This window comes from Macrobrachium rosenbergii, chromosome 29 (genome assembly GCF_040412425.1).
Source record: "Macrobrachium rosenbergii isolate ZJJX-2024 chromosome 29, ASM4041242v1, whole genome shotgun sequence".
NCBI lineage: Eukaryota > Metazoa > Arthropoda > Malacostraca > Decapoda > Palaemonidae > Macrobrachium > Macrobrachium rosenbergii.
Genome location: NC_089769.1, coordinates 5,117,205 through 5,136,534, shown reverse-complemented (window position 1 = coordinate 5,136,534; position 19,330 = coordinate 5,117,205). Strand labels below are relative to the sequence as shown.

The window sequence follows — 19,330 nt, the reverse complement described above, 5'->3', positions numbered from 1 at the left end:
TAATAAAGTTACAATATGATTGACCCTCACTTTTGTGATTCTCTCTCTCTCTCTCTCTCTCTCTCTCTCTCTCTCTCTCTCTCTCTCTCTCTCTCTCTCTCTCTCTCTCTCTCTCAGGTTTAATTAGTAGCCTATGCATGATTATCTTTGAGTTAACATAATAGATCAGTGTAATATTCAGCTTATATTTTGTATTTTTTTATTTTCTAACGGTAATTCATATATTACCTTAATGAGAGAGAGAGAGAGATAATAACTAACATGGAATATATGAAAAAAGAATGAAACCTATCCACTTGCTTTTGTGACCATTTAAGGACTGAACTTATCGTCAAAACTTCAATCATACTATCATACACTGAACATTCCATGCTCATTATTTGTCTCAGATTACATGTTTTAACCTCAAAAAGTAAAAATGAAATAAAGTTTTATAAAACCGTAATTAAATAAGTGTCAGTTACCACGTTCAGGTCGTGCTCCGCCCACCCCCAATTTTAGAGAGGACGAATTCCCTTCGGACATAAACAAACCGTCAACTGTCAATTATTGGATTTAGTTGAGCCACCGAGCAGGATTTGCGTAAATCTTTATCAATATTCTTATTGGTATCATCATTTACAATCGTAAGTTGCTTTTTAAATAATCTTTTGATTTTGTAGTTATTTTTAGTAAAAAAAGTCAGGTTGATAAATTACGGCCATGAGACCTCAAGGTTACAGAACCTGTGCTTTGGCCAAATGGAGGTCCTTGATTTCGGCTAGTCTAGCCTTTATTTGTGTGTTCGTTTGTTTGTATGTTTGTTTTTCTGTTAATATACAACTAAAATTCTGTGTTTTAACTTTCAGTTCTCCAGTTACGTTAAGTTTAAACCGTGGTAGATTGTGCTTTTAAACCTGGAGGCCTACTCAAGGCCAAGTACTGTATATGTATAGTTTTTCTAGGATACTTATATGAATTTGACCACATTTCATTAGCTGTTTTGATTAACCGTTAAAGTGCCTCATTTTTGTGTCAAAATCTTGATTACCCATAATCATCCCTACTAGGCTTGTGTAAAAAATGGGTCCCTCGTGAAAAACTCCCAAAATGTAAGTTGTCCCTACCCCAGTACATCATGGAAATTTAGATTTTCCAGTAGTTTTTCCCTGGATTTTGATAAATTTGATATTCATTTTCTTGGAAAATGCATAATTAACCATCTGCGTCGAAGAATAATGGGGCCCTACAACTGGAAACTCAGTTTTTGGGTTGGGAACAAAATTAAGGGAAATACAGGGATGCATCTAACTTAACCTAACATGGAGTATTGAATCCATGCCTGCCTGGGAACTTGGGGTGGGGTGACACCCCATCCTCCCCCTCCCTGGTCCCTCACCTAACCTGATGTAGAATGCCTAAAGTCACAGAGTAAAATGCACAGATACATCTTTATCTAAGCTAACCCAACCTGGGGTTCAGATTTTTATGCATCCAAAACCCCCTAGTCCCCCTCCCATACCTAACCTGGGGTTACCATGAAACCTGTAAAAATCCAGAGATTTTTTTCTCTTTCTTGAAAAATTGTTGTGGTACATCTTGTAATATATGCAGGAACAACCATCATGCGGAGATGTAATGGCCAGACTGATTTGAAAACCATTTCCTATATGAAGAACAAGTGTTCCAATGGGTAAATTAACAGAAGCATTCGCAAGATCACTTAAGACACTGCTGTGTCTGAAAAGTCCTATCAAGTAAATATGGAGTTATGTAAACAGACTAAAGAATTTATGCATCTGCCCAATATCACAGAAGCTCTAATTAGTGATGAAATTGACTTAAGAAAAGTTGTTGCAATTATTGAGATTAAAACTAAAATGCACACAAAAATTATTTATTTAAATAAGCATGGGTAGCTTGTAAAATTTGCTGAAAAACTAGGGTTTTTGTGTTGAAGAGAACAGAAATAAGTGAATTAGAGGTGTATCTTGTGATTTCCTAACCTGCCCTGATGTTGGCCATACATACCCTACTTGACAAGGGTGGGGTTTCCAGTTAAGGAAAGGGTTCTCAAACTGAAACCCGTTCAAATTTGGCTAATATGGTTTATACATATAATTTAGTGCAAATGTTAATTATTACTTTTCTAATATTTTTTTGTTTGACATTAAAGAGGTTGATAAATTAATGACATTAAAGAGGTTGATATTAATTTTGATTAAATCTAATAATATTGGGGGACACTGAAATTACAAGGTTTTGGTTAGGGAATATGGAAACGAGAGAAATAGAAAGATGTATCCCTACAATCATAGTCTAATCTTTCCCATTTTGAGCTAAAATAGGTTGCCAGATCTTGGCTAACAGGAATGACCCTTACCTAACCTTACTTTGGGTGATGTAAATCTAAGAGTGAAATACAGGGTTGCATCGTAGTCTCAAGTATATTTAGGGCTTAGAGTCCTACTTGTTCATGAGTCCAGATAATCTTGCTCTGGCACAGAGCCCTATCAGCACTGTTGACTTGTATCAGGATGCTTAGGAGCTTCAGAAACCATAGGATCCCTTATCATTCTCATAACCAGCAATTACATATCGTGTTGATAAGCAACTTGGCAGACAAGAGGAGTAATTGCAATTGTCTTAGGACTGCAGACCAGAGGCTGTTATCCTTTCATCCATCTGCATAGTCCAAGAAGCCAAAGGGAAAAGTGCTGGCTTGAAACCTTGGGATTGTTTTGGGGGGGTCTCCCACTCACCCATGCACAACTAGTTTAACACCTTTTTTTATTTCAGAATTCAATATTTGTTCCTATTTTAAAAGGCTCTGATTTGTATATTTTGGAAAAACACATTACTTTTAAAAATCTGATGTGTACCACCTTTCATTTTGTAAAGATTTCATGCTATGGTCAGGAGACAAGCAGCCATATTGTATAAATTTGGCCAGATACTTTGATTTGAGAATTTCATCTTGGAGGAATTTTTCATTTTATAGTTTTGTTTCTCTGTGCATGGTTAGTTATATCTATATATATATGATATGGCCATCAAAATATCCATATGTAATAACTTATTGTGAAACTATTACGTATAGTGATTTGAGTCATTTTACTTCCACAGCCCATGAGTGACTGTTATTGGATGTGGCGTGGCCAATTATGTGTTGGTTCCAAGAACATTGGTCCCACAACAATATGGTCAGACAGAAATACACTCATTCCAGATATGTAAGTATAAACTGCATTGAACTGCAGTTAAATACATTCATAATCTTACTTCTTGATTTTTTTACAGAATTAGACTGCCTTTATATTGTAATCCATAAATACTTGTGGTATGGAATACATGAATAGTTTTTCATGCCTCGTTGTACAGTATTTTGGTAAATTCATGCAATAGTGTTCACTAAACCATACTTTAAGGAATGTTAAACATTCTATTTAATAAATGCTGTATTTTTATACTTTTGTTTTTAATCAGCACCATTAATTTACACAAAGCAATAAAGTTGATAGTACCTATGTTAGCTAATTGTTGTTGCTGAGTAACACATACTGTCTGCATAGTGTAAATATGTTTTGCACATTTTTATGTATCCTGCTGTTACTTAGCTAGTTTCCTGCTACAGGTGTAGGTAATTGATGTCTGTATGTTTCTACTGAATAGGCTACATATGTCCACACAAAATTTATCAGTGTCGAGATGACATAAGAATGTTATACACTGCGCTCTATTTGAGTATCATTTGATTTAAACAGGCATTCCTTGCATGCCATACATATAAAAACTGTAAATATTTAACTCAAAAAAATTTTAGTATTTGGGTAAATTTGGATAAGAAAAAAAAATGTTCCAATTAAACTCTAAAACTTAACCTGTTTATTGGGTTATAAAGTGTAAAAAGAATATCAGTGAATTAGGTTTGTCCCACAACTGTCCAATTAAAATGATCCAGAAAGGTATAAGAAAGTAGTTTCACTGGAATTTTTTAGGGGTAGAATACTTGATACTATATTGCCTTTCTTGTATTCTTACTATTTCATCACAGTGGTGTTGACCTCAAGATGACCTCATTTGCTGAGTATACTGTTCTGTGGGATATAATTGGTACAAGGAACATTGATCTTTCTGATGGATCTGTGAACATCAGTGGGAAGGATGTCAGTGTCTTTAGTCTGGAAGGTCATGGCCCTCATTTTGAACAACTCTCACAGGAGTTGACACAAACGTCGAAGGTAAGATTTTCATCAGAAATGTTTATTTACAATACCATTTCATAAGATTTAGGTGTATTTGTATTAATGAATCTTTGGTTTTTGGAGAGAACATTTCAACTTTGACACTTGTGATGCTCTAAACATCCATCTCTCTTTTGGTGAAATTTTAATCTTACTTGGGTAAAAACTGGTTTTAAGATTATTGAAGTGGCCTTGAGGTCTAGAGGACATTTTACCCTCTTTTGGTCCAGAGTTCCATAATTGTTACATACCCTTTCTACTTGGCTTATTGTATGCTTTATATCATTTTGTGAGTAATGGACCATTAACCCATTTTCATTACAACCAAGGCACCCATTTTCTTTAATTTGAGCCATCTAGTGAGTGTTTTAGGAACTACAGTGTAAACAAACACATTGTCTCCAAGTATAGCAGTGTACAAGGTTGGTTTACTTTCTGTCATATTTGTGGTTTGTCTTCTAACCATCACAATAAAATTTAACAGTTTGTGCCATATTTAGAACACAGATTTTATTTTGTTAGGCACTTTTGTAAAAGAAGAAGACGAAGACTTTTGTAAAAACACATTTTCCCATTTAATAATATAGGTCAGGATAGTAGTAGTAAGGAATTATTTATAATGAATGATTTATTTTTTATAAAAAGAGATGGTAAAACTTTACGTTAGTTGCACAGCCTGATTCCCCCTAGTCGTCAACAGGGACAGGTTCCTCATGCCTAACTTTTCCTATAATGCCAGGTCCTGACCTAACCAGATCTTACCTACCTAACCTAACTTAGGGTGGCATGCCCTGACCTGGCTGGGGCTTTGCCTCCCCCTGGACCCCCCAAAAAGGCTGCAACCTGTCCTGGCCGGCGACTGGTGTGAGTCAGGCTGCGCAACTAAAGTAAATTTTTATCAGAGAGACTTACCGAAAAATTTAGATAGTGCTCTCAAGACTTTCCAGGTGATAGTGACACATTCACATTCACCTGGTAATACTTCAGCATGTTTTGTGCTAGGTATATCGTGTTCTGGAGAGTCTAGCTCTTTTTTTCTTATCTGGCTGGGCTGCGCTATTTGATGCCTTTAAGACAATTCTAGCACGAAGTATAGTGCTTATTCAGCTGATAACATGTATGGTACACACTGATAGCCTTTCATAGTCTTTTGCCCTACTGTATTGAAACAATTTCTGCATTATCATTGTTATAGGAGACCGCTCTTCCTCTCTTTTCCCGAACTATGCTGTAGAGTCGTAGGCTACTGTAAGATAAAGTCAAAAGATTGGTTCTGTTAATGAGAATACTAATACTGAACAGATGGCGGTGGGAGGAGAAAGTTGAGAGTTTAACTGGGTGGGAGGAGAAAGGCAAGGGGTTACTTTGGTGTAGGATTAACGAAGCTTTTAATTCGACTCAAAACATTTTCTATCACACAAGATGCGGTCCTAAAACAGCAGAAGCAGACATCGTGTTATAGAGATACTTTTACTATTTACTTAAAATTTTCTATTCAAATAAGAATTAATATGTATTATCGGCATGCATGCATCCAACACTTTATGTGCTTCTGTTTGTTATTAATTTCATTTCATTTAATCTATTGCTTTCTTCTCTATCGATGATTTTGTCCATGTTAACAAGCACAGAATCTACATATCTAAAGGAATTACCTGACCTTACTAACTCTACTTCTTTTCCATTCGCATTGGCATTAATTAACTGTGACCCTTCAAAGAACAAATTAGCGTAAAAAGAGACGACCTACTCTGCATTTCTTCATCCCGCTCTTTTATTGTACTTCCAGCAATGCCCTTTTCTTTACAAAGATTATGAGTATGAAATCATACAGCCAGTGTTTTTGAGAAATGGCTTAAGGACTCCAGATTTAAAGATTGGCTCAGAAAAGTAGGGGGCGATGACAAGAAAGGACTGTTTAGTAAACATCGTCAGAGAGTAATCGCTTTCAAGAAAATTTGTCGAGTCATGATCAACAGATTCTCTCTTTATTGCAAGTCATTGCTCAGTTAGTGATAGACCATCTCACTGATTTATGTAAAACTTATTTCTCTGACAGCAAAGGTTGTAGTGACATCAAGCTGCATAGATCTAAGTGTAGTGCCACAATATTCAATGTCATTGCACCACATTTCACTGAAGATCTAAAGTGTGACATAGGGAACAGAAATTATAGCTTGATTATTGATGAAAGCAATGATGTGTCAGTTACAAAACTGTTGAGTGTACTGTAATAAGATATGATTCAGAAAACGATAGGAAATTTGTGGTAACATTTCATGCAATGGTTGAATTAAAAGAATGTAATGCTGATGCAATTTGTTGTGCTTTAAAGAAGTGTCTTGGTGATAAAGGATTATACAAAAAAAGTTACTTGTTATTGGTACTGCAATGCATCTGCAATGACTGGCATAAATAGTGGTGTTTATGCTAAGCCAAAAAGTGAAGTACTATCTAATTTGATTCTAATCAAGTGTGTTTGCCATTCATTACAATTAGCAGTGTCACATGCAACTGCTGAATGTCTGCCATGCAACATAGAATTTCTTGTTAAAGAAACTTACAATTGGTTTGCATATTCATCTGTTCGGCAAGGCAGATATAAGGATGTATATTCATGTTTAAATGATGGACTGAAGCCACTAAAATATATACAAGTGAGTCAGACACGTTGGATGTCTGTTGAGGGAGCAGTTGTTAGAATTATGTAACAGTGAGTCGAGTTGCTGGCTCATTTTGGAATGGCAAAGGGTAATGAAAAATGGGTCGAGTTGCAGGCTCACTTTGGGATGGCAAAGGGTAGTGAAAAATGTTATGCAGCTGATATGCTCCATTCAGTGTACAGTGACAGAAAAAATGATGTGTACTTAATGCTTCTAAAATCAGTGCATGGGGAAGTCCAAAGAGTTAACAAAGCCTTTGAGGCAGAAGAAAGTGATCCAACGAAACTTTTAAATGACCTAGTCATTTTAGTAAATTTACTGTGCTGATATGCTCCATTCAGTGTACAGTGACAAAAAATTGTGTACTTTTAAGGCAGAAGAAAGTGTTCCAACATAACTTTAATGACCCAGTCAATTTAGTAAATTCACTGTGCTCAAAAATCCTAATTCCAGGAAGGAGAATTACAGATGACCTTGTTGAAAATCATTTAGACCCAAATCCATACTTTAGGTATGAATTTGAGACATGTGCAAAATCAGTCTAACAAATTAGGAAAATCCCACATCAGGAATTTTTGCTTCAAGTTTTTAATTCACCTGATTAAGCAACTTCGGCAGCGTTTACCCGACAATGCATCTGTTACGTACAGTGTCCTCTATAAGCGTGAATGAGTGTTTAAAACCAAAGAAAAGAGACATCAGTAATTCATCAAAGCTGTTAGTTAGTGATCCCACAGTTATAACAAATACTGTAGTGAGTTTCAGTGGAAAAGGCTTCATATAGAATGGTCGGAAACCAGTACAATTCTTTAAGATTTTGGTCAGAAGTGTCCAGTTACAGAGATTCAATGGGTGAGAATCCTTTGGAAGATCTTGCTAACTTAGCAGTGTCGATGCTATCACTGCCTCAGTCCAGTGCTGTAGAATGAATGTGAAAACATTGAATTCAGCCCTTTCTGCGCATTATGGATTGAGGAGAAATGGAAAATGTTGCCAGGAGTATAAGCTACCTAAAAGTGTTGTCGATGCAGTTGGAGAGATGGAAGAATACTGAAATCAAGAGGAGCCTGGAATGTCCCAAGGGATGGAGATGGAGGCTTCAGCAGCAGAGATTGCATTAGGTGAAGACTTTGACATTCCTGAGCTTAGTCTAGAATAATTAATTAGTAAATTGGCTGAATTTGTAAATATACACTAATGTTGAAAGGTGATTCAGTAAAGAACAGATTTTACTATAGCATTATTTTCTTTTCCTCAGTATTCTTTTTATAAACATTTTTCCTTAATTGAAAAATAGAAAATGAAAACTTCGATATTCCAGAGCTTTTTTTTAGTAAATTGTGAATAGTCACAATTTTTTACTTATGCTATTCATGATATAAATATAATTAAACAAAGAACAGGTTTCACTACGGCATTATTTCCTTTTCATCAGTATTTTGTTTATAAGCATTATTTTCTTAAAATTTTGGTGAAAATGAGAAACTGAAGACTTTCATATTCCAGAGTTTAGTCTGTTGGAATTGATAAACTGGAACAATTTCTTATCCACTCAGTATAGAAATACGATTAAATAAAAACCAGACTTTCATTTATTTTATTCATTGTTCTATTTAAGAGAATTTTTATCTGAATCTTAGTTAAAACTAGTTTTAAACTAGAAATTTAAGTCTATAAATTACTTTGGCATTTCAAAATATCCTAGTCCTCCTAAGAAAGGATTTAGCACATTTTGGAAGCTCCTGCACCGTGTTTTTATCTTTGATGAAAATGGTGCACAGTTATCTAGAGAATCAGATTCAACTAGGTGTTTTCCTGTGATAAATCTTGACTTATTTGTCATCAAACCAAACTAGATAAAACTGCAGACTGCTACTACTTACTGATGCACACTAGTCCCTAACTGGAATATTTACTACCTTTTGTGTATATTTTTTATGCTTTTTGTTTATGATTGATATTTACCGTCATCTTTTTGTGTTTGTACGTTCCTCTCCAAGGGGCCGGTAGTAAACACGGCATCCATTTTGCACGTAAACTGGTAGTTACCGAACTAGAGGGACGCAGCAGTACTCTGTAGTTTCACCCCAAACTACAGTATTTATAACTCATCTATACCTTTTTTGCCTTTATTAGCCAGAACTCACTCACTTCATCAAGGTGTTTTGGCTTGGCTTAACCTTAACCTTTGGTAATGTCTCTAGTCTATTCTAGATTTACTTAATCAATCATAGCCAAACTGTGTTTTGACCTAGCCTGGTCAAGCTTTTACTTTGCACAGCAGTAATACTGTTCAAAGGAAATCGGAATCAAATGGTATAACCCTAAGAAAACAAATGGGGATTTAAAAGATCTGTTTTATTTGATGCCCAAGGGGCTAGTTAATAATTTAGATTTTATACTGGGAATATTCAACAATTAGTCTGAACTGGGAATGATGTATCGAGCATTATCATCGTTAATTTTTTTTGTAGTGAAAATTATGACAAACACCAAGAAATAAAAAATGAGCCATGATAGAAGAGATGAGGAAAGTGCGCGAGTGTAGGTTCTTTTATTTCTTAATTAAATATTGGTTTGCTTCTGTGTCTGACTCTGATGTGATAGCATAATAGTGAAATGGAAATGTTTTGCTTGATCGTGTTTTGTATGGTACCCATAGTTGAAAAGCCTTTTAAAATTTTTCTCCTGGAGCGGACCTCGGGTAAGTGGATCTGCAGATACGGGGGTACAATTGTACTGTACATGGTTTCTTTGTGTTACACAACTAAAAATTGCATTAAATTGTGAGTGTATGATAGCATAATTTACTCCTAATTTTCAAGTTGAATTTGAGGATTGAATTGTTCACAGTTTTCATAAAAAATTGTATGAAATATATTTTTGAGTTTTGTTGTGATCTGCTGTAATCTGCAAATGCTTTTTTGTTGAGTAGGTTTGCAAGATTCCCATTTGATATTTTAATTGATTATCTCATTTATTTGGCCTTGTTAATCCTCTTATAAAGATTACTACTTTGCATTTCTTTTTCTGTACGGGGGCTACTTTCCTTATTGGAACCATTGTGCTTGTAGCATGTTGTCTTTGAGCCATGAGCCCCTCGTTTTGAGACAGTCTCCTCAATCACAAAAAAACTCGGGAGAAACAAAACTCATGGCTTCTCTCTCTGTTCCTTTATTTGTCTCTGTCTCTCTACCAAGATTCAAAAACATCTTGGGGAGCAAGCAAGTCCCATAGTTCTTTTACGTATCTCAATTCATTCTAAAAAATCACATTCGTGGTATGGACAAGACACACAAATCAGTTGGTACACCAAATCGGAGTTTCAACAGCAAAAAATGGCAATAAACTACCAAAAAAAGGTATAAATACGACTAGGCACAGGTGGTGGCCGGCAAGGCATGGGATGGGGGAAAAAGATGCAATCATCAAATACAAGGGGAAACTCTGTATTTGTTTTACAACCCAAATACAATTTACAAGGATTATGCACACACTATAGTTGTCATATAAGAAAATATTTACCAGTTATTCAGTACGTGCTTCTTAAAAAGGGTGGATTTTAAGAATAATTCAAATGTTTTGATAAAATATAAACACAGGGTTGGGAGCGTTCTGTTTGGACAAAAAACATACATTTAACATAGCATTCTGCTTTTCCAACTAGGGTCGCAGCTTAGCTAGCAATAATATACGTTGAGGTTGCCTGCCGTTATGGCATCAATGAGTCGACTGTAAGGTACAAACACGAGAGAGAAGTTAATCTGCGAAGCCATTGCTCCACTTACACTGTGCTATCTGCTTCTGGCATGGGAGATCCCAGACCTCCCCAAAGTCGGAGCTGAACCCAACATTCTTCTTCCTTAATTAAAGTGCAGGAGTCCTGCTGAAAAGAAAAACGAGATAATCGATATAGTACAAACAAAGATTGACCAGAAGGAAGATCAGACAACTGATAACTGGAGTCCATTCTAATGGCTAGTCAATGAGGAACCAGTCAGGGGAAGTATGTACCCTGTTTGTAAGATCTTAACACATTTATGGCCCATGTCAGGATGAGTTTTGATTGACAGTGATCTTGTTATTATGGCGATGGTAAGAAAAAGGTGTTCACATTTGTGCTGGTTTTTAACGGAAGAAAATGTACCAAAGGTTTAATTGAAGGAAGGAATCTCCTGTGATCCCGAGTTTGAGGTAAACCAGGTCTTGTTTATAGTTGCATCGCTTCTCTAGCAGAATATTTGAGATGGGCAAAAAGTAGTCCAGCAAAGGCACCATAAACTTCTGAGGTGGGCATAATTGAGACCAAGATGTCAGTCTCTTGTCTATATGCACTCAATGTGAGGAGAATCTGTGTACAGTATACAAGTATCATGCACAGTGCTAAGCCTCATTTGACAATAGGTTGAAAGGATTATGCTCTAATTTTGAATTATACGTAAGAATTAATTGGATGATAAAAGTTAAGTTTTACAGCATAAATTTGTGAGACTGCCTTGAAAAATTTTGTACTTTTGTTATTGTATTGCTTAACCTAATCTGGTGTTGAATATCAAGAAGTAAAACACTAATCACCTTTGGTGTTTTAGACAATAGTTGGATCCTATTTATTTATTTATTTTTTATGGTTATTTGTGAAGTTTAGTTAAGATTTATCTTTTATAACCGAGTTTAGAAGAGATGTAAGTCATCTCTGTGGATGGTCCACTGGCAGGTTAATAAGTTCATATTTGCATATCTAGTGACTCATTTGTCAGTGTTTATATCATAAATATTAAGACAAATATTGACTGTTTTGATGAATAATCCCCATGACGTAATCCCTGAATGCACTTTTGTTGTAATTAAACCTGCTTATAACAATTACCCAATTTTCATTCAACACTTTATTTCAAGTAGTATTGACGAATCTTTGACAGAAATAAATATAAGAATAATCAACATTTTTGGATGATCTAATTTTAGATTTTATGAAGGTGCAGTTTATCAAGTAAGGTCTAATATGTATATGCGTGAATAGGAAACCTTGTTGCCTAACTCTGGGAGATAAGAACAATAACTCAGTGGTCTTGTTCAACTTTATTTGTAAATACTGATACTATAGTAATGTATAGTACAGGTAGTCCCCAGTTATCGGTGGGGGTTTCGTTCTGAGGGTGTGATGATAACCGAAAATTGGTGATTTTCGGCGCTGAAAATTGGTGATTTTCGTTGCTAGGCAAGCGCTGTGAAACCAGATTGCCGTTAACTGAGCCCGCTGTTAACCGGGGACTGCCTGTTTTGGTTTAAGAGTAAGGTCTTGACAGTGCTTTCAACTCCTAATTGTTTGACCATTATTTTACAGCCTCAGATTCTCATTGGTGAACTCTACAATCCTGGGATTCGCTTTGTTGTAGTAATATTCCCCAATTGCCCTGAAGTGGAGAAGATAGGACTGAAAGAGAATTCGGGTAAAATTGTTTCCTCCATGAATGTTATCTTTATATCATGCTCTAGTGCACAGAAGCAAGAGGACATTTACAGAAGTGAAAGAAGTGTTCAGTTACCCAAGGTAAATATTCATACAGTGAAGTTTCTTTTGTTGAACTTTTTTATAATCATTTGGATTTCTTTTATATTGTAATGCATTTTTATGCTTAGCTTACAGCAAAAGAAACCTCTTATTCCACAGCCTGCATAACCTGTAATTGTTTAAACAATTGAGACAGTAATAACATAGGGCCAGACTTAACACAATGGGAAATTTCTCATTTTTCTTGCAAGATAATTGCTTGCTTGTACTATATGACATGTTCATTGCTCTTCTTTATTGTTATGGTACATCGACCTTGCTCCCCTCATGCTCCTAGAACCCATCACAAATGAAATTCACACCTTTCAATATACTCTTCTCACCCTTATGTGCCCCTCACATTGCTTTTCCTTCCATTTTAGATTGTGGAAAAAATGAGTGGGTTTAGGATTAGGGACTCTCCTAGACATTGCAGATTGGTTAGTGGTATACAACACAAACCAGTTGTTCTGAGGCCTCCTCTGGTGTTGTATAAGATGCAGTATGTCTCAAAAAGGGAAATTCAAGTTAATTACTCTGTGTTTTCTCAGTTTGCCTAGCAGATTGTCTCAAAAGTTTGTCCATCACCCAAAACCCGTTATAGATACAGTAATCATATGAGGATTCCCATCCATTAAGGGTTAACCAAATTCCTCAAAATTTTACACAATTTAAGACTAGACCTTTCTTATGGATGACATGTGTTTTTCATAAATGAAATTATTACATTTCTGCAGACTATTTGGTTTTTAAAATAGAGATTAAAAAAGATTACATTTGTATTTTTCAAACTAATGCTTGAAAGTTATTAAGGGACTCTGTGCCTTACTAATTTAATTTCTCGTGGTCTTTTCTCAATTAGCTGTTTAATTTCACATTTTCACATCAGATCCTCAGGAAAAGCTCTCATGAGAGTCTAGGTATGTGACTTGGTGGTCAGTCTGTGCCATGTATTTTAATTTAACTCAGAATATTGACTTCTTGATCTCCAGGTATGTCTGTGTTTTTCAGATGGAAAAGGCAATGTCATGTCACAAGAGCAAGGAAAGCTATTCCACGAGGATTGGTGCGGGGAAGACCATGACAGAATATGGTAACGTAATGCAAAGTAAAGAACAAAATGATAAGGAGAATGACAGAAATAATAGCCATTATTGTGAAAATCAGGATGATGTGCAAAAGCCACCTTCAGAAGTGATCCTAAAAGAGCCACAGGACTTGGAGAAGAAGAAAACCCCCAAAATGGGTTTGGAAAATGGAGGAGGTGGGATGGAAGAGAAGTCGATAAAGGCCAAACATGAGAAAAGTGAAAAAGGTGGTAAGGATAAAGATAGAAATGATAATAGTGAAGGTACCTGTCATAAAAGAGGCAGAGAGAAGTCAGTCAGGTCTAGAGAAAAGTCGGGAGAGAGAGCGGATAAAGCAATCTGTGAGAAAAGTGACAAAGGATCCCTTTCAAAAGACAGAAATAAGAACGATAGTGACCAATATCATAAAGGCCATACCGGTAAAATGAAGAGTAAATTTTTAGAGACAGTTAAGGGAGATGGAGAGAATGATGGCGGCAAGTACCAGAAAGACAAGGCCCAGATGGCTGAATCTCCTAAAAAGAAATATGAAACATCTGCTAATAGAAGCAAGCTCAGGAATAAAAGAGACGGTGAACGAAGTGAAGAGCGCACTCGAAAACCGGATAGAGATGAGAAACACCATAACAAGTGTCAAGACAGAGAAAAAGCAAGTCATCATTCAGGTTTTGCAGATAGTTCTAATGTCAGTGAAGTAAAGGCAGATAAAAGTACAGACAAATTTCATCGGAAATATAGTGGTAAAGAGAAAGAAGAGAGAAATTTTGATAAAAAGGATAAGAAAGAATACGTCCCAGCTGGAGGCACTAATTCCATCTCTGCAAAGCATAGTGAAAAGAATAAAAAGAATGAGATGAAGGGAGAGGGGACAAAGATGGAAAATAAAAAAAAATCGAGGTTTTTAAAAGAGATTGGGGATAATGCAAACCACAGAAGTTTGAGTAATTCAGAGGATACACAGGAACAAGAACATTCATTGAACAAACGGGAAAAAAGCGTCTGTTGCCCAGAAAAGTGCCTTATCCCGTACTTTGAGTAGCTTCTCATTAGCTGGGATTAAAACCCACAATGTATTTAAAAAGAATTTTAGTAAGAGTTCTTTTTGCATAAACAGTCCTGATTATACCTCTGTACCTAAAGAGATGAAAAAACCAGACCTTTTAAAAGGTTGTTTTAAAGATGACTCGAGGTGCTTATCATTACCAGATGTGCTGTCAGTCTCCAAGACAGCCAACGAAGTCGGTAAAGAAAAAGAAAAGCTTCGTATCAGGAAAACATTAAAATCCAGTATTTGTGATATCCTGAAGAAACTCGAGTCACCAAAGAAGAATGACAAGAAAAGGAATAATGGGAGTGAAAGGAAGAGGAAACATGATGGTGTGAGTGCCAGTTCCATATCAAAAGAGACCAAGCAAAGCCCAAAGAGAAACAAAAAAGATCATGAAAAAAACGAATGCTTTTTGGCACCAAAGACCGACTGTAATGAGGGGAACTCTGACAAGGAAAGTGGAAGGAATCGGGATATTGCCAAGCAGTGTTTTACTGAATTTGATCAAAGTAAAACACCTGTGTGTTCTGAAGGCTTAAAAAGTGGCGGACAAGTTTCTGAGAGAGTTAAGGATGTTGAGAAGTTAAAGGACACAGTTGATATGCCTACAGCACCACATGGTGATGTTTTTGATCCTAGCAGCAGTGGTATTCGATTCTCCAAAGAATTCACAGGTACTGCATGATACTTGTAGTGGTAATAACAGAGTTTTTAATGTGAAAGTGAAATCTCCTTCAAAAATGTTGGCACGGTCTAGTTGTGAGCAATTAGAGGAAAATGCTATAAAGATGAGAAATTGCAAGGTTAGACTAAATGACATCCTGGAGAGACCTGAATATGTGTACTTGAAGTATAGTCCACCTGTTAGTAGTTTTCATAGTCAACTTGACACTGTGTCATACAATGAAGAATGTTTAATGTGTCAAAGAAGTTGTTTATGTAAATTTTCAGCTGTGGGTCAGAGCATAGCTCACAAACTTGATGTTGAAACATTGGTTGATGACAGAGGCCAGGAGAATATACAGTTTCCAGTAACCATTAAAGAATTTACAAAAGCCAGTGTAAACACGTACATGGATATGTTGGTTGATGCTACTGAACCTGGAGCGTTAAGTGCATGTGATGAAGTGGGTGATCCCTTGCAAGACCAGCCACTAGACCTCTCGGTACAATGTAACTTTATAGGGAAAACTGGTGTTGGCCTCCAAGAAAGTTACAAGAGGAATGATATGCCAAAGGATGTTGATGAACTTTCACTGAACCAGAAGTCTGAGAAACAATTTCTGCTCGAACGATTCTTGGCAACCATGAACTCGGATAATATCAGTCTTCAAGAGTCTTGTATAAATCTATCTGAGAAGAAGCAAGAGGATTTGTCATGTGAAGGTGAACATTCTGTCTTGCATGATGTTCATATTCCTGAAGGACAGCATCCACATAATGATGGAGTCAAAGAAGAGTCTCTGGCACTTCGTGTCGAAAGTCAGGATCTTTCAGTTCTCCCAGTCTTGCAAGATAATCTAATCTCAAGTTCTGGACGATTGGGGCATACCCCAGAGGTGTATGGTGCAGAGATAGGTTTTAATGACAATTTCTTGTCAGATGTGTCACCCAGTCCGCATAATTTGAAAAGCAGTGCTAATTCCATATCTTCAAGCGATCATGTTGTTGAAAGTTTACCAGAGCAGTCTAAACCAGTACTAACCAGTCCTGGAGAAGGCATCTATTCACATTTATTTCCTGAAAATTCAGGAAATGCTTATGTTCCAGATGCATCAGCCTATAACAATGGTGAGGACAGAAACAAAGCTGAATCATTTCAGAAACAAACTGAACCCGAAACAACTCAGTCAAGTCCAAGTTCAGGAAATGTTGCTGAAGGGGAAGCGAATCAGCTGGATAATGCTGCTACTTACTATGATGGGGAAATTATTTTTGTGTTAAGTGTGATGCTACCTCAGGTCCACTGCCTAGGTGTAGTGAATCAGAAACACATGTCACCCCAGAGAACTCTGAAAGAATCTCAAAGTTGCTGTATACACCAACAACCTTCGGCATTGAAAACCTCTGTAATGTTATTAGAAATTCAGTATCGACAAACTGTAAAATGAAAGGGAGGTTCACAGGAGTGGAAGAGGATTCTGATGAAAGTGACAAGTATATTCAGAATGTTAATGCTGTTTTGATAAAAAAAATTCGGATGTTACAAGCAGATGCTAATCAGTCTGGAGTGGAGAAGGCAACAAATAGTTTCTCTGTCATTCCTGATGTAGCAGTGAATGAGAACATTCAGGTTGCAGGTACTAATGACGAAATGGCTGATGATAATGATTTTGCTCCAATGGATACCAGTTCAGTTTTTACCCCAGACGTGGACTACCATCCAAACTGGAAGGAAAGAATTCTTTTTTATTTCTGTCAAGATAAAACAAAGCCAACTGTACAAAAGTTCCACCTCATAAATGCTAATCAGAATGATATTGCTAAGCTTAAGCTTTTGGCCACAAGATATAAGCTTGTTAACACTACAATGAGTGGTGTGATGAATTCAAGAGGTAATGTTTATGTACGTCCAGAACACATGGAAGATCTGCTTGAGAATGATCAGCTGCAGGCTGTTTGCAGCTGTCCTGACATAAATTTTGGGGTGTGTTTGTCACTAAATGACATTTTAAAAGTTGTTGGACGTCAAATACTAAAATCAAAGTTCCTTTTGCTTATTCACCATACTTCATTTCTAGATATCTCCTTAGCAAAGTTAATAACGACAGTGGTTAGAGATTTTGAGCGCGACCAAGAGCACCACCATCAGATTTTCATAACTTCCTATACTTTGAAAGTATGTTATTGGAGTCTTGTGAGCAGTCAGAAGGCGGAAGGTAAAGAAAAAGAAGCGTATGATATTGTTGTAAAGAACATGTGCAGTTTATTAAAGTGCATTAGTGCAGGTGCTGGGAAAATTGTTGATGGAGGCTTGTGGAAAAAATTAGGGCCTGACTCATCCATATGTGAATTTATCACATGTTTAAGAGTGACTCACAAAAATCTAAATTATATTCATAGACATGCTGCTGTAGTTGTGGGTGAGAAGAATGATTCTTTGAGATCATCATCATCATTATTTTATGAAATTGCCACTGCCAGAGGAGTTCTGTCAAGAGTTTGACCCTGGAAATTTAGTCATTCATCCTAAGTTGTCGTGTGTTCTTATTTTAAAACCAAAGAGTTTATTTGCAATTGTATTAGAGTATATTTATCTAATACATACATGTTATGTGGTGCTGCTTCCTCCTCAAATATATGTAGTTTGTATGATTTGAAGGTGGGGAAAACACACTACAATTAATACTTAAGTCATTCTGTGTTTTAAACTTTTTAGAATATGCAAGGTGGCCACCTTTGCTGTAGATTAACTTTAGTCTAGTGTACTTTTCAATTACAGTATTTTATTTTTCTTGTCTTTTTTGTAGCTGATTTTATCTTGTTTTAATTTGTATGAAAATTATATGTTGTTTTGGTGGCTTATAGCTCAGGCAGTGAATGAAATTTGCTATCAGTTATGTTGTATTGTGATTTTCAGATCAAACTACTGTTGACAGTAGACTGTACAGTACTTTGAATCTCTCTCTTTCTCTCTCTAATATTTTCCTTTTTCCAAGTTGCATGATATACTTGTCAGGTTATCAGGGTAAGATATCCTAGCTCAAGGATATTTAGTTTCTCTTTGTAAGTGCTTTACATAAAGATGTGTGTCAGGTATAACATTCTTTATTAGAGAAATTAAATGTCCTTATGCACTTACTTCCACCTTACTTCCATCCATCAAGCACAGATTATGGTTCCAAACACAATTTTGAATTTTTTCTGAATCGCTCATTACAGTGTCTGGTTAAACTACTGAATAATAATATCTGGTTGAATTTTGTAAAATTTGATAACACTTTTTAGTTAGTCTCTCTCTCTCTCTCTCTCTTGATAACACTTTTTAGTTAGTCTCTCTCTCTCTCTCTCTCTCTAATTAGATCCCACCGAATTCCGAACTTCTTTTACCTTTACCTTACTTAAATTTCCACCTCTCACTGTAAGTCCTCCAGGTGAACCCCATAAAAGTTAATTAATGGGAAATTACAGTATATCCTATTAATTACCACCTGCTCTCTCATTCTGAATTCTAGGACTGTAATTTCCCTTGATTTCTAAGTTATTGTCTATTGTGTCAAGAAGGTTTTACGTTCGGGTTCTTTATCTAAAACACTTTTGGAGTCTTGAGTAATTTTCACCATTGAAAACCAGGAAGTACTTTGCATTTTTTAAAATTAATTTTTGTAATTTTTTTTAGAAAGAAAATGCTACAGTGAATTTAAGGTGGTAATCAGTGTAAAAGTGAATTGATTATGGCTTTCACAGAAGACTGGATTTCAGTAACCAAATCTAAATTGCCCTCGTGAACGTTGCTGTTGCTCTCCCAAAGCTGGTACTATACTGCATAGAATTGTATATGGAAATAACCATGCATATGGCTCCCATTGAACTTTGCACAGTTGGTGGAAGGTATGTAAAATAGAGCATTACATCTTGCCATAACTTTGCATGTTAATTTTTGTAACTCGAAGTGCCTACACAGTATTCAGCAGTGATTAGGATTTATGATTGCAGATTCCATAACATTATTTTAATTACATTATCACTTTCTCATTGATCCTAAACATAGTTATACAGTATGATTCGATTTTTGCTTTGTAGAGAATCCCTGATGC

The 19,330-nt window shown here is 36.1% G+C and overlaps 1 protein-coding gene across 1 annotated transcript; it reads left to right on the top strand.

Annotated features, from left to right (window-relative positions):
• Positions 1 to 310: 310 nt before the first annotated feature.
• LOC136854520 (micronuclear linker histone polyprotein-like) lies at positions 311 to 18,335 on the top strand. Its single transcript, XM_067130859.1, has 5 exons — positions 311 to 626; positions 3,106 to 3,212; positions 4,034 to 4,220; positions 12,231 to 12,437; positions 13,449 to 18,335. Exons 2-5 carry the CDS (start codon positions 3,109 to 3,111, stop codon positions 14,562 to 14,564), a joined length of 1,614 nt encoding a protein of 537 aa, XP_066986960.1. The 5' UTR covers positions 311 to 626; positions 3,106 to 3,108; the 3' UTR covers positions 14,565 to 18,335.
• The last annotated feature ends 995 nt before the right edge of the window (positions 18,336 to 19,330 follow it).